The sequence below is a fragment of the Silurus meridionalis genome, chromosome 22 (genome assembly GCF_014805685.1).
Source record: "Silurus meridionalis isolate SWU-2019-XX chromosome 22, ASM1480568v1, whole genome shotgun sequence".
Taxonomy (NCBI): domain Eukaryota; kingdom Metazoa; phylum Chordata; class Actinopteri; order Siluriformes; family Siluridae; genus Silurus; species Silurus meridionalis.
In genome coordinates, this window is record NC_060905.1 from 17748479 (window position 1) to 17765621 (window position 17143).

The 17143-nt window shown below is 38.9% G+C and overlaps 1 protein-coding gene across 1 annotated transcript; it reads right to left on the minus strand.

Annotated features, from left to right (window-relative positions):
• Positions 1 to 708: 708 nt before the first annotated feature.
• lrrc3b (leucine rich repeat containing 3B) lies at positions 709 to 11744 on the minus strand. Its single transcript, XM_046835071.1, has 2 exons — positions 11264 to 11744; positions 709 to 2024 (listed from the first exon to the last, which is right to left on the minus strand). The coding sequence occupies exon 2, from the start codon at positions 1906 to 1908 to the stop codon at positions 1123 to 1125; it is 786 nt and encodes a 261-aa protein (XP_046691027.1). The 5' UTR covers positions 1909 to 2024; positions 11264 to 11744; the 3' UTR covers positions 709 to 1122.
• Positions 11745 to 17143: the final 5399 nt, after the last annotated feature.

Consider the following 17143-nt stretch of genomic DNA (forward strand, 5'->3'; position numbering starts at 1 on the left):
TTACTTTACTTGGAACGGGGAAGCAATATGGAAATCGGCGTCGGAGGTTTCGTTTCTGCATTTGATTTCATGGAAACGCATTACTCACTCACACTCTCTCTCTCTCTCTTTTTTTTTTTTTTGGGTTTATAACATCGGCTAATATGAAGTTGATGATGGCTGTTGTATACATGAAAGATATTAGAGACACCGATAACGAGCCTGACTGCCAGCCTGTGAAGACCCGAGACCAAAATAAATACCGACTCTGTGTCACTGCGAAGGCTCTCCTCATAGCACAAAAAAAAATCAACATTGACACTCTAGGATTACACTGTTCAACAAGCACAGATATTAACAACAGTGAGGTAATGGAGATTACGTAAACGTGACCTTTTTTTTTTTTTTTTTTTAGAAGGTTGGAAGAAACGTCCGGTTTCAGTTTCCGTAGCACTCTGCCCTTTCATCTTTGATTATCAATTAGCTAATAAAGTCTATGGAGTTTAAAGGGAATCAAAGTTTTTCCATGCGATTTTATATGCCACATCCTGAACAATGTTTATATATATATATATATATATATATATATATATATATATATATATATATATATATATATATATGATAGAAGAGGCCACTTACGTTTTCTATTAAATGTCAAAAACGTTTTGGGGATTTTAAAAGTCATCTCGACATTTAAACCTGAGATCGGAATACTAAAAATACCTGTACTGGTCATAAAGGTGTTTATTAAGATATTTATAGATGCGAGTAAGTTATTATATGGGCTATTGATTGCATTTTACCAGCTGGAACATAAAACCACACGTTCCAATGTCTGAAGCAGGACATTTACACCATCTTCTCTTTAAAGAGCTAGTGATTATTCAACTAATGCCACTTCTTGAAGTTAAAATCTCTTGTGGACACAGGAAGAGTTAGGAAAAGTATTACAAATTGGACCTATTATACTTCGTAACAGTAATGCACAACTGGAAAAAGAGAAGACACACGGTAAGTATTAGACTACTATCTATGGTTGGTGTCTCAGCTTCAATGAGATTGAATTGCTCTCCGGAATCAGAAGTATTTTTTTTTCTCTTCACCAGCTTAGTCAAGGCCTTATTGGCGTAAACAACGATGTCACATCACTGTGCTGATGTCCTCTGGTTCATCTGGCTTCCTGGGTTTGCTCGGTAGAGACTTGAGGTACTCCAGGTGGCGCCGTGCATCCTCCTGGTTCTGCCTGACGTAGTAGACAACGTAGGAGATGACCATGGCGAACCAGCCGAACATGGTCACCAGCATGGCGTAGTCGGTGGTGCGCCTAGCCAAGTTGCACAAATCGGCGTCCACTGCCAGGAACGGACGTCCCTCCTGGTCCCTCAGCTCAGAGCTGCGGCACAAGACGCGTGTCGCCGCTTCGTGGTTGTGCGCCATGCCGCCCAGCGCCTGCTGCAGCGCACAGTCGCAGTGCCACGGGTTGTCATGTACCAGCACGCGCGCCTTGAGCCGCGCAAATGCGTCCTTGTGCACGCTCACAATGCGATTGTGTGACAGGTCCAGAAGCTCCAGAGAGGCCTCAAGGCCGACAAACGCGCTCTCGCCTAGCGTCTCCACTGAATTATGGGACAGGTTCAGCCGCCGTAACATCCTTAGGTCCTGGAAGGTGCGCTCAGGCACAGCATGGATTTGGTTGTGATCCAGTTGGAGGAACACCGTATCTGCAGGAAGGTCCGACGGGATCTCCTTCAGCTCTGCCAGGCTGCAGGTTACATTCAGGCCATAGGGCGGGTACTCGGACCGCTGACACACACACCCTTTGGGGCACATACTGGCTGATGGGAAGCAGAGGGCCATGAGCACCAGGCTCTGCAGCAGGAGGCACATGGGGATGGAGCGCGAGAGCCACAAGTCCAGCGGAGTCATGCTGGATGCACGTCAGCATAATCCCGCCGCTGCCAGCTAGCTGGACCAATCATGCCAGGTCCATAGAGGCCCAAACGGTCATGCCGAGCCACAGCACTCTCATTCTCCACTCAGGCCTGTGTGTGTAAAAAGAAATTACACTTCAACATACATGCATTGAAGGTTCATCAGTTTGTTTGCATTTGCACTGTCAGCAATTGTTCAGCTGTTGGCAGAAGCTACTATTTTGAGACATAGCTAGTTTCTATGGTGCTTTTATACTTGCAGTTATACATGTACATTAAAACACAGTGAAATTCATTCTTTGCATATCCCAGCGATGTTAGGAGCTCGGGTCAGAGTGCCGGGTCAGCCGTGATACAGCGCCCCTGGAGCCTTGGTCAAGAATAACAGCTATGTCGATGTTTGAACCCCCTGACCTATTGATCAGTAACCCAGAGCCTTAACCGCTGAACTACAACCACCCCCTATTATTATATCTTCGTATCTATTTTAGATAAAATGCATATGGAGGTGATAGCTCAGTGGCTAAAGCTTCGGACCTTGAATTAGAAGGTTATGAGTTCAAATCCTAGCACCACTACTGCTCGGTCCTTAAGCAAGACCCTTCAACTGCTCAGGTGTAAGTTGTACTGGATAAGAGCGTCTGCCATAAATTAATATATGGTTATCTACTGTAGGTTGAATATTTAAGTTTGGGCATTAAACTATTGAGAGGAAAGGACACCCCACAATCCCTTAGTTCCATATCTCATTCGCATACACTTGATATAAAACTACTAACCCTGGCCAATTTACATTGTCAACATTCACTCTGCCTCCTGTTGCTATAAATTGCCACCTCGTACTGAAATGAATGACTTTTGTCTGCTTCGTCGTGCCGCATTCCTGTCTGTGTAAATGCAGGGTTGTGTGTAAAGAGGCGGAAAGAAATGTCATTAGACAAAAGAGAAAATGGCCAAAGAATGAGAAAGAAAAATTACCAAAAAAAATATCGAATATCTCGGCCCGATAATGACATGCATCAGTCACCCAAATCAGATTTTTCATATCTCAGTGTGATTGCATCATCCGGTAATGACAGATTCATGTTTGCCCCTACTGGCTAGAGAAGTGATACGGCTGAGTAAAAAAAAACTCATAAAAAAACAACAATGAGTGACAGGTGTGAGTACAGAAGTTGCTCTTTGGAGACAAGATACACAGATATACACATCCTGTGACATAGGAACACCAGACCTAAGCGCTACCAGGAAAACAACTACTGAACATGTGAGTCTGTGAATTCAATTAGCGCTGCATGCTAATGTCAGGAGAAAAATTACATACTTATCCAGTGAGTACATATGTTTTAAAAAATCAAGTATGACAAGTATAACAGTATATGGCCTGTATTTACTGTAGCTCAAGAGTAGTAGGAGATACACTGTGGAGGCACACAATTGTCTAGTTTCTGGATGCGTTAGCATGAAATGTATTTTTCTTTGCCACAATCATCACTGGCTCGCTCATTCGGGATTAACTTACAATTATAAGGAACAAACGTATAGGCACTCAACTTGTACACTCTTTTATACAACTTTCTAACCTCTTTATCTCTCTTAAGCTGCTTTGAGACAATGGCCATTGTTAAAGGTGCTCTACAAATACAATTTAATTTAATCGACATTTTCCCTTCACTTAACCTGTACCAGCATGACAGGAAGATCTCCAGAGCTCCTACAGAGCTTCAACATTACTGAAAATTTTTTGGGATGAATGTGAACACTGACTGCACCCCAGGCCTCTTCACCTCACCTACATCAGTACCTGAGATTTTAATCACAAATCTCCACAAAATCTAGTGGAACATCTCCCTAGGAGGACTATTATAGACCAGATGATAACTAAATGTGAATATATATATATATATATATATATATATATATATATATATATATATATATATATATATATATATATACTCACTATTTTTTATAGCACTTTTAACAACAGATATTGCCGGCCAGATATATTTCTGCTTTACAGACTTAAATTTTCTCCTTTCCTGAATTCTTTTATTTTTTTGCATTTATTTCGATTTAGTCTTTAGTCAGAATGTGTTGATGAATTTTTTTATAATAGTACTGCACTAGTCCTGGCTGTAGGGCAAACTGCAGGTTTACATGCACTTGATTGAAAACATTCAAACAAACCGATCCAATTTGAAAGGTACAGGATGCTAAGGCTATGATATCTTTTTTGTTGACCAGTGACTGGACATTAGCCGGCAAAAAAAACACAGAAAAACATGTAATCATTATTATAAATTATAAAATAATCAAATCTTTAAGTGACAGTTTCTTATTAACTCCAAGAAAGTGAAAAATTCAAGAGGTTAATAATTATTTATATATTCAGATTCACAAGTATGATGCATCAGAGATAAATGCGTTTTCTTTTTTTTTTTTTATCAATGACCAAATAGTGTGGTGAAGTGCAATAAAACACTTTAGAATGTCCTTTAAAAGGAAATCTACTACTACTGCTACTACTACTAATATTAATTCAAATGTTCTACAGAAAAAACATTTCTTTATATATTTCTGGTCCAAAAGTTAGCTCCGCCCCCAAACTAACCAGAAAAAAAAGCAATTAAGCGACACATGTAGTTTAAACCATAGGGTTTAAGGGATGAAGAAGATCTGTTGAGGTTGTCATTACATTTAAAACTCCTCACTCCATCACTTTCCATAATGCTCAATTCCACCCTTTAGACCTGGTGCTCAACTTTATCTGTCTGGAGTCACCAGTGTGTAGGTGTGTTTTTGGCAAAGTCGAGTCATCTACAGTTCACTGATTCAAACCAACGCACTGGCGCCTGCTTGAAATCAGATGCTGGTGTGTGCGGATGAAGCACATGCGATCGATTTGTGTTTTAAAAATAGCTTTCCCTCTAAGTGCTCTCAGACATCGGAAAATAATACCATGCATATTAAAATAAGCACATTATACCCGAGTCCTCTCCCATCCAACCTGAAATAGCCTTTAGCTTGGAAATCAGGAGTCCAAACGGTTTGAGGTGCTATAGTTTGAAAAGGTAGTCAGTTAGCTGTTTGGCGCAGCATCCGATTACATGCTTTGCTTTTTTCTTCAATGCGGTGCACATCATTTGCATAAGTTATTCATTAGAAAGTTGTGATGAAGATAACGGTGCTGGTTTTAGGAAAGGGAAAAGAGCTTACGATTATTAATATATTATCAAAAATATTGATGAGTTCTTATAGTAATCCAATTAGAATTGCCTTTGGAAAAAAAATATATATATATATATATATATATATAAAGTCGATAACGAACACAGTAACAACTTACGAACAAATTCATGCTACGAACGGTCGATCGGAACAGTACTCGTTCCTAAGGTCGGGGAGAGTCTGTAAATATATGAGTTGTGAACTTGGATGTACACTGAATATCGGTGACTCAGTTTCAAGTTGTTACTGATCTTCTTATGTCATGTGGCTTTGCATGGTTATACGACATACAGCTGTTATCACTTAAAGTGTTGTGGCAGTTGTTGGCAGTTATTTTTCAGTTATTTTCAGTGGACTGTAAATCTGTATTGCTATATATATATATATATATATATATAAGGGGTGTAACAGCACACAAACTTCACAGTTCAGTACGTACCTCGGATCAGTTCAATTTCAGTACATTTAGGGGGGGAAGAAATGCAAAACATGAACCTGCTTGTCGTTTTTTTATTAACACATTTATTAATATTAACATGTGTAATCATCATCATTTGACCAGTTTATATTTTTTGGCTTGGTTAAATAATATACATAAAAAAAATCAAATTTATGCAATACATTTTTTTTATTATTATTATTTTATTATTATTCAACCTGAGTAATTTAACAAAAATTCATTTGATTATAAAAAATTAAATAAATAGGACTTATAAATAGGATTTAACCAAACGTGTTTTGATGTAAAACCGAGCTACATACCGAACCGTGAATGATGTGTACCATTACACCCCTAATTATATATATACTATATGGACAAAAGTATTAGGACGCCTGACCTTTCCATATGTGGTTCTTCTTCTCCACAAAGCTGGAGGCACACAAATATATAGGATGTCTTTGGATGCGGTATTATAAGATCTTCTTGTTAACTTGAACTTTTAAACCCAAACTTGTTCCAGCATGGCAATGCTCCTGTGCACAAAGTAAACTCCATGAATATATGGCTTACATGGTTTGGAGAGGAACATTCTTCAGTGTCCTGCTATAGAGCTCTGATCTCGAACATACTGAACACCCTTAGGATGAGTGTGAATGCTGACTGCACCCCAGGTCTCCTCACCTCACCTTCATCAGTAGATGACTTTACTAACACCATTGGGGCTAATGAACACAAATGTCCACAAGCACACTCCAAAATCTTCATCTTCACAGAACGGGGACGTATAAGAGTAAATTGGGACGAAATGCGATGCTCAAAAAGCACATGCCGTAAATAAAACCAGGTGACCCAATACTTTTGGCAGTATAGTGTATATATATAATACTCTGATTGGTTACTGTACCCAAACCTGCCAGTAATATAACTGACCAATCAAAATTATTATTTTAGTTGGTTAATTGTTTGATTCCACAAACATATAAATGAGTATGAAGTACAGATTTCATATTTTATAATATACAGTCATCCCCTGTTTTACCAAATCTCACGCTCTGTTTATTGTGGAATTGCATTTGCCACGTAACTAATTAGTTTGGCTGATTTTCCCGGTCTCTCAGGGTGAGCACGATAGACCAAAAAACGTATTGGGAATTTTTTGGAGTTTTATGTTGAAGTAATGAAATGTATTAATAATGTATGTATGAAATGTATTAATAAAAATAGAATTATTCATTATAAAATGATGTAAAATGTTAATACAGTAAAAGTAAGCAATGTACATACCATAAGAAATTAGTAGCATAACAGAACAGAAAACCGTAGGCTTGTTTATTTGTTGAAGTTTCCTCTGACGTTAAAAAAAGGCGGAGTTAAAGACATACGTTACCAGATTTAGCCAATGAAAGTAAAGAATGTGGTGTATCTTTAACTCGGCCTCTTTTTTGACATCATAGGACACTTCAACCAATGAACAAGCGGAGAAACCACACATAGGCTACTACAGAGCTGTATACTGTACAGTGCATGTACTCACTATAAGTGTAATACAATGAACTGTATTTCTACGAATTTACACAAAATTCATCTCGCTATATTCTTGCAAATGTTTTCTGTGTGTGTTTAAAGTGTGTGGGAGGATGAATTTCGTTTATCGCGGGCGTTTTGGAACGTAACCACCGCGATAAACTGTATAATTACAGTATAATATTCTCAAAGGATATGAGTTGTGAACTTGTTATTATAAATACACTGAATTACCAAAAAAGTCACCACCTGGATGAAACAATAAATAGGTACTAAATAGGTAATACCTCCTTTCGATAATTCTTGAAATGATGAATTTATTTCAGCTGCAAGTTAAAGTAAAATTTTCCCCAAATGGAAATACTTTAGTAAAGTAAAAAAAACTAATTACATTAACTTCATTACAGTCCACCACTGTTCCTTATCCAACCATGTCAAGCACAACATATCCAGTGGTCTTGGAAAAGATGGTCCTTTGCTAAAGTAGGGTCAATTATTGGCTTACAAATGATCAAGCAAAGAAAACAACTAAGGAGAATGCTAAGGTTAAGAAGTCCATCACATTTTTAAAACCTGGAAGGATAGTCTTAGATAGTCCTAGATAGAACAGTTTGATCATTTTCAGTGAAGAAATGTGGTCAAAGTCTTGAATGATCATAATTGGAGATCACTTAATCATTCAAAACCAGTGTTTACTAGTGAAAGTAAGAGCATTTCCACCTGCACAGTGTAAAAAGAACTCGAGGGATTGGGACTAAATCGCTGTGTGGCCTTATATAGTAAAGACCACTCATCAGTGAGGCTCATCGGAAAACGAGGCTTCAATTTGCCATAAAGAGTGTGAAGATTGGAGCAATGGAAAAAGGGTCATTTGGTCTGATGAGTCCAGATTCACCTTGTTTCAGAGTGATAGGTGCATTAGGGTAAGAAGAAAGACAGATAAAACAATGCCCTTCGTGCTTGGTGCCCACTATATAATTCTGTGGGGGCAGTGTTATGATCTGGGGTTGTTTCAGTTGATCAAGTCTGATTATAATGATCATTGGGATCAAATTGTGAAAGAATGGTTCAGGGAGCATGAGACAGCATTTTCACACATGAATCGGCCACCGCAGAATTTAGACTTTAACCCTACTGAGAATCTGTGGGACGTACTGGAGAAGCTGTTAAGCAGCAGTTTTCAGTATCTCTCACAATATCAATACAAGATCTTGGTTAGAAAGTAATGCAAATTTGGATGAAAATAAATATTGTGACACTGCATAAGATTATCACAAAACGTGGCTCAACAAAATATTGTGTGACTTTAGTTTTAGCCAGACAGGGTAAGATTTGCACAAATTATAAAGAGTTTATTTAGTGCATACATACAATTAACTATTCTTCATTGCAGCACTGTTATAAATGCCCATAGAAAACACTGACATCATCAGTACCACTTTCCCTGCAAACCTTACAGGAAAAGAGATACAAAATGTAAAAATATTTCAAATATTTGTTACAGCCATTCTAGGAATCTATTAAAATAAATCATCTGTTGGTTCTGGATTTATTTCCATATTAAAAACCTAAAATTGTGCTTTAATGCGTGTGTGTACTCTATGTGTCTGTTAGACACAATCTGCGAGTGTGTATGTGTGTGAGAGTGAGTATGTGATGGAGGTCCCCGTGGGCCAGCTCGGCCCCAGTCCCAGGCCAATATGGTGTTATTTGTTTAGCTGGGACTCTGTTTTATCAGACACACAGCCTGCTGTGACTTCTAGTTGGATGTAGTACTGGAGTGTTCTTGTCCATGAATACCCTAATATGCAAATAAAAAAAAAACCAACCCATTTAATTTATTAAAATGCAAACACATTTTGTTGCCGATGTGGTCGTTTCCAGGGAAAGATTGCCTCATACTGATCTACTTACACATTAAGTCCCTAATGCACTAAACAATGAACTGCAAAATGGGTTATAATAAACCATCAGCTTGATGATGCATTAAAATCGTGTTACATAGCAGCTTTTCTTTTTCCGAACCACCCTACATCTGTTATTTTTCCGGAAATTATTTGTTAAAAAATGATTTCATCTAGTCATGAGGCACAGTGTGGCTCCAACTCATTACCCAGCACAAGACTGAGCTCACACTGTTGTATTAAAAGTCACAGGACAAGAGGTGAAAAACAACACATACCACCCTTTTGCTACACTGGGTGATTGTCAATATGGTGTCATTACTCTGAAATGACAGTCGACTGGTACATTTCTGACCCCGATTTTGGATCGACGTGAATCCAGAATAAGCATTTCGCGATTGTGAACTTCCCTCTAAAAAATAAGGACAAAAAAAACGTTTTTTTTCCAGACACTCCATGTTCTTTTTTTCCTGCTATGCCACCTGACTGATAGGCGATGATTGAAGAGGTGCTGTTTAACTCGTGTGGATCCTGTACACCGACGATCACATAATCAAGGCCGTTTTATCCTTACTCCAAATAAAGACAAAATTAACCTGTCATTTTTGCAGCTGGAAAAAAATCATAATCGCTTCCGCAGTAAATCGGTCCGGAAAAATCTGAAAGGCATGAATTACTCACTAATTAAACTGAGCGAGAAAGAATGTATACGTTGGGCATTAAAATTGAGACTAGCGTGGCTTTTGTGGACCTAAGAAAGCTGAACGATGTCTGTTAATCATTTGTCCTGCGTAATCAATCAGGGTTAACTCTGACATCTCATCAGGCGTTTTATCTCAGAATTCAGTTTTATGGACAGAAATATATAACAGACTATCACATTAACTGCAAGCAATTTGTCCCTGTTTTGGTGAATGGACATGAAAAGTATATTAGATTTTTCCCTGTAATATTATCTTTAATGTGGGCCTTTTTATGTACTTTGAATGTATTAGCCATAAACTTATATTTACAATTCTTGACATTTGTATTCAGTTTCAGATTAAAAAAAAAATTACAAACATTTTTCCTCATTTTTTCAAATAAATATTACTGTAAATCAATCAACAAATGATTTTTTTTTACACCAGGACATGTCTATATTCTTTAACCCTAAAAATACTTTTACAGTCTATTTTTTATCAACAATTACAGTATTTACTACATTAATAATAGAAGCAATCCTTCCTCATGCATAGGATCATTCTGAGGCCACTGAATATCATGTCTTCACGACTAACACTTCTGTAGAATTGAATTTTTAACCAATCCATTTGACATATTTTCAACTTTAGTGAAATCTAGTAAACTGTAGATTCACGACATCATATTTATATTTATATTATAAATATATAGATTTTTTTTCTCTCTATATGCATACATCCTGCTCGGTATCCTCAGGGCTTTCAAATCTAACAGAGCATATGAGGTTAAATATTAAACATAAATATATAAATATAAACATATAACCCCACAGCATCAATACTTATATCTCAAACACATTTAATAGTCTAATCATGGTGAGACATACAGTAAGTGTGAACTTATCTTCAGCTTCCAACCCTGTTTGTGATGCCCCTAAGAGGAGCATTATCACCTCAGTAGTGGAGAGGAAATCGGGAGCCATTTCACATCTAGTCTTGTATACTTCAATGACTTTCAGTGCGTGGAAGAAGATTTACAATGACATGACCCTTAGTGTTTTATTAATTGCTGTATGCATCTAATGCATTCTGAATGAGTTGAACAGCTTGTTACAAAAGTTTAAAAATACTTAAAAAAACAAACAAACAAAAATTATATATATATATATATATAGAGAGAGAGAGAGAGAGAGAGAGAGAGAGAGAGAGAGAGAGAGAGAGAGAGAGAAAACAGACAAACGATTTTATTTTTCCCACCAAAGCAGGTGAGCAATGAAACAGATTCGACTGCGTTGAACTGGATTTTGGTGACAACAATCACCTGTTTCTCCTCATCATCCTCAGCATCAGCATCCCTCATTTAAATATATATTTAAATATATATATATATATGCATATAAAACACATAAATAACGCGATTTCATTGGACCCGGTGTATTATTGTGAAAATGCATGCAGGATGCAAGAGAAGGTATTTTGCACGGATTGCATTAAGACACACACACACACACACACACACAATACACATACAGACATCTGAGCAACAGGCGACGTGCGTTCGCTCACCTGCGATGAAACAGCAATCGGTCGAAACCGCGTGCATTCCGAGGACATATTTAAGAGAACGGTGTACAATAAAAAAAAATGTAAATAAATAAAAAAAGAGAGGTCCTTTTATAGGAAGCACGGTCGTTTGCTGGTCTGACAGAAGGCCCGCAGCTTCTCTTCTTCTTCTTCACATATTTGAGATGTTTTGTTGACACGCTCCTGCACGGCGTCGCCGGGGAGAGAAAAGGGAGGGGCGCGCGCGCGCTCCGGCGAACCGACGGGATCTGGTCCCGACACTCTGTAACGAGCCGTGTGTGTGTGTACGTGTGTGTGTGTGTGTGTGTGTGCGCGTACGTGTGTGTGTGTACGTGTGTATGTGTGCGTGTATAGGTTCACGCCCAAGACAGAGTGCAAGAGTCCACGGTCTCAGAAGGATCTTAGCAGGGTTCCAGAAAAAAACAAAACAAACCCAAACCACCGATCATCGTGCATCCGTCCGAGCGCGCGCACCCAGTGCGATGCAGTGCCAGCGCATGTGCCCAGATCACAAAGTCACGTGACATCGTGATGGGTTTGACATTGACTTGTGCACCTTTTTTTTTTTCTCTACACAGATCAAGGTATTGGCTTGCGGGTTGTTTTTTTAATTCTGGCATCCTTTGTGACAAAAATCCCCACCTGCAATACGCATTTCGATTCATTCCTGCCTATGCATACAACTGTAAGGCACTGGTTTCAGAATAATAGCTCTAGGTGCTCCTGAGCAGAACACCAGCACTAAGTGCATGGTTGGAGATGCTTGGAGAGCATCCTGGATGCTCCTCCACACCAAACTTCTGGAGCTGATCACATGCTGAGGTTTGTACATGTGGAGCATCAGGTTCGATCATTTTCTCACCATCTCCAAACACTTTTGATCAATTCCAAAATGTTGTTGAAAGACCTATTGATATATCTATTTGAAGGGGACCCCTTCTTAACCTTCTTCAAGAGGGTTTCCTGGAGCTAAAGTAAAGTTTGTAGGCTCGCAATCTCACACCTCCAGCATCCCAAGTTCAATCTGGATGGCTGATTCTGTTGATTCTGTTCCTGTTTTCATCCCATAACCCAATACTTGGGTCTTATATTTGCATTTTTTTTTACAATACATTTTTTTTTCCAGTGTTTAATTAAGCAAAGGTACAAACAGGACGTGCACAGGCCATATGTCAAGTTAAACATGCTCCTGAGGTACGAGCGATCAGTTTTCCTGTCCCATTCATCTCTCAGTATCTGTCCGATTCATTGGACAGGACTTCTCTTCAATTAGAGACCACTCTGTGCGGCTGGGGATGATTCCACATCAACATTCGAAAGTCTGAAGCAACTCCGGTGCTCGTGATATTTTTCACTCTTTAGTGTTTGTATTGTTTTTCTTTTTTATGATGTATAATCACACTCTTGGTATCAGGCAGGTTCCCCTTTGAGTCTGATTCCTTTCAAGGTTTCTTCCTTATACCTGCAAAGTGAGTTTTTCCTTGGTACAGTCGCTACAATATTATATAATATGTCTGCTACAATGGTTCAGGACCAAAGTTTCTGAACAGTTCTGCATCTGCATCTATCACTGAACACCTCAACAATGATGGAACTGTAATGAATGGACATTCGGTGATGAGGAGGAGGACGGGTTCCCTTTTGAGTCTGGTTCCTCTCAGTGTTTCTGTTTTCATCTCAGGGAGCTTCTTCTTTGCCACAGTTGCCACTGGCTCACTCATTAGGGAACAAACTCATAGGCACTAAACGTGTACATTGGTTTTTTCAACATCCATTGTTAAAAATGCACTACAAATAATAATAAATCAAGTTGAACCTGGCACAGGGCATCACCATGGGGATGGATGACAAAAGCGTAAACAACCTGAAGACTAAAAGCCATTAAAAAACATGATCTTTCGGAAAATAATAATGTACGGCATAATCAAATGCTGCCCTCTCGCCCCACTTTTAAACCCTTTTCCATGTTAATATGCAGGTCTCCATGTACATACGGTTAATATGGACGATACTGGAAGATCTCCATGGATACCCCATGGTCTCCACCTTTCCACAAAGACAATTACTTAGGTCGTTCAGCAGAATTCCACCGAGAACAGCAGCCTGCTCGTAACAATGTCACATAACAGCCTCGTAGGCCATTAAGAGTTGAGGCTCTCCACGTCTTATATGACACATGAGATCTATCACCATTAAAACAGTCTCTGGTTGCAAGTGTTCACAGTAATGAAAGACACACATGGCCCAGTGACATAACAATCACTGAAAGCCATGTCAAACATTCCCTCAACAAATCCTCAACTGTGCCCCAACAATACGTCTCAATTATTTAAATGGCTGTTAAATATCAAGCCTATTTGGTAGCAATTATTCACATGAAGTGAAATGACCTGAAAAAAATGTAATGAAATGAAGGAAATTGAACCTGATTAAGCCATTTAGATGTACAAAAAAACAAATCAAATGGACTTTAATAATAATTATCATGGAAATCAGTGAAAACAAAAACATCACAGATTTTTTAATGGATGTTTTTGAGGATAATAAATATGCAGTATCTTTATACTGATAAAATATACACGTGTAAAATTCACAGTATTCAGTTTGGATAAACCATCTCTAGGTAAATGTTTTCATCGACAACGTGTCAGGATTCGAAAGATGTTTCTGAAAACATTACTGAAAAGAATATTTAGTGACTAATTGTGTGGGAATTTTTATTATTATTATTATTATTATTATTATTATTATTATTATTATTATTAAGAGTCTATTTCTTTTTCCATGCATCTTTACTACATTTTCACATCTAGCATTTGATTATAAACTCAAGTGATACAGGCATTTTACTATGGTATAAAGTAAAAGAGATTCAAGGGAAAGATGAATGCAGCAATGTACAAAGACATCCTTGATGAAAACCTGCTCCGGAGCACTCACACAGCCAAGATAAGAAGAAATGGCTACAGGACGACCCTGTGAATGTCCTCCAGTGGCCCTGCCAGAGACCAGACTTGAACCCGATTGAACATCTCGGGAGGGATTTGAAAATGGCTGTGCATCGATGCTTCCAATCCAACCTGATGAAGCTTAAGAAGTTCTGCAAAGAAGAATGGGAGAAACTGCCCAAAAATAGGTGCCAAGCTTGTAGCATCAAACTCAAAAACATTTAAAGCTGTAATTGGTGTCAAAGGAGCGTCAACAAAGTATTGAGTAAAGGCTGTGAATACTATGTAGATGTGTTATTTTGTTTTTAATAAAATTGCAAAAAAACCTTCACTATGGGGTATTTTTTGTAGAATTTTTATAAATTAAATCCATATTTAAATAAGGCTGTAACATAACAAAACACGGAACGCTGTTAAAACTTACCGGATGCACTGTAAGATTAGTGTGTGCTTTTCTTTTTTTTGCTGTAATAACCTCCACTCTTCTGGGAAGATGTAGATTTTGGAGTGTGGAGATTTGTGCTCATTAAGCCACAAGGTTGTTAATAAAGTCAGGTACTGATGTAGGAAAGGTGAGGAATAAATAAATAAATAGGCTTAACTGGTAATTAATCAACCTCTGGTGGTAACGATGTTGCATTAGTTCCATGCATAATACATTCCTAGTTTAACAAAAAGAACAGGTTGCTACAGCGTTGTGAAAAACATCTCTATGTTAGTATATTTACATTTATGGCATTTTGCAGACACCATTATTTAGAGAGCTTTTTGAGACAATTGAGCAGTTGAGGGTTAAGGGCCTTGCTTATGTGTCCAGCAGTGGCAGCTTGGTGGTGCTGGGATTTAAACTTGTGACCTTCCGATCCAAAGTGCAATACCTTAACCACTGAGCTACCACCTCCTGTTAGTAAAATCAGGTACTGATGTACAGTATCTTACAAAAGTGAGTGCACCCCTCACATTTCAGTCACTATTTTATTGCCTTCTCAAGGGACAATACTATAGAAATGAAACTTGTATATATTCAATGTGCAGCTTGTATAACAGTACAGATTTACTATCCTCTAAAAACTCATCATACAGCCACTATTGTTATAATAATTGGCAACAAACGTGAGTACACCCTGTGAACATGTGAAAACTGTGTCCAAAGTGTCAATATTCTGTATGAGCACCATTGTTATCCAGCATTGCATTAATTATATGCATGGAATTCCCCAGAGTTGCACAGGTTGATGTTGGGATCCTCTTCCACTCCTCTATAATGACATCACAGAGCTGCTGGATGTTGGACACATGGCACTTCTACCCCTTTTGCTTGGGGATGCCCCACAGTTGTTTAACAGTGTTCAGGTCTGGAGACATACTTGGCCACTCCATCACCTTCAGCTTCCTCAGCAAGGCAGGTGTCATCATGGCGGTGTGTTTGGGGTCGTTATTATGTTGGAAAACTGCCGTTTGGCACAGTTTCTAAAGGTATCGCATCATATTTTGCTTAAGAATGTCACAGTACATGTTGGAATCCATGTTTCCCTCAATGAACTGCAGCTAACCAGTACTCGTAGCACTCATGCATCCCCAGACCATGATGCTACCACCACCATGCGTGACTGCAGGCAAGACACAATTTTCTTAGTTCGCATCACCAGGGTATCACCACACATGCTGGACACCATCTGAGCCAAACAAGTTTATCATAGTCTCATCAGACCACAGGACATGGTTCCAGTTATTCATGCTTTTGGACAGGTTGTCTTTAGCAAATTGAGTTATTTTCAGAAAAAAATTGAAAATAGAAGAACCACATATGGCTGAAAAAGTCAGGTGTCCCCATTATTTCGTTCGTATAGTATATTTAAAAAAGTTCCAGACATCTTTTATGTTTTTGCCTGTTAAAAACTGCTATGTTTTCTCAACTGGCTTTCTACCCAAAATTATCTTTCCAACTAGATTATCCTACACTAGCCGTCCAGTGTAAATTCCCAGACCTCCACACATAGTCGAGGTGCTAGCCAAAGATTTCAAGACTAGTTTTGTAACACACCAACAGATGGCAGCACAAGCCTGCACGCACAGTCACAGGGAGCACCGATCTTAATAAGTCAGTGTGCCAAAAGACATTGTCTCATTGAAATGAGACAACATTTCTCCAGAACCCTGGTTCTACATAAAACCACATACAGCCACATTACACAACATAGAGCCACATTGCAGAACATAGAGCTAAGGACTAAAGTAAGTGTCCTCGCCACTTAGTACGGTACGGGCCAGGGATGTCGGATGCCGTAACTCACTGAAAACAAAGACGCAGCAGTCTCTCACCGCATGGCCCTCTGGAGTCGGATGTAGTTAAATTTATTGTTCAGGGAACAGATGTTTAAAAGAAGAATGAACAACAAAGCTGGCTGGCTAGGGTTAGTCTTTAGCCTAGCACAGACACCCCCACGCTTCCGCTTCCACAAGCACTGTTTCCGATGTCCCCTCTTCCAGCCACCGGCATCAGGCGACGCTGAGGACTGGGAGCCTGGTCTTTGCAGCCAACGTCGCAGCAAGCTGAGGCCACGAAGGTTATTGAGTACATCATCATGCAGATTGGTTGTTGCATGATCTCTGTACTGTAACAGCGTCTGGTGGTTGTATACATGAACACAGCTGTTTCTGGTGTTCATGTTATTGGAAAAGTTGGACTTAAGCAAAATTTTGGATCCAATTTCTGGCCACGGCCTGCTACTGCCACGCCACCATCTTCGGATGTCACTGTTGACACCATTATAGAGATTCAGCACAAATCAGGTGCTTGACACACAAAGAAGACTTCCAGGACACATTCCAGAAGTGGCAGGAACGCTGGGAGCACTGTATTATTGTGTGAGGGGACTATTTCCTCTTTATTTATGTGGTGACAGTCACATGT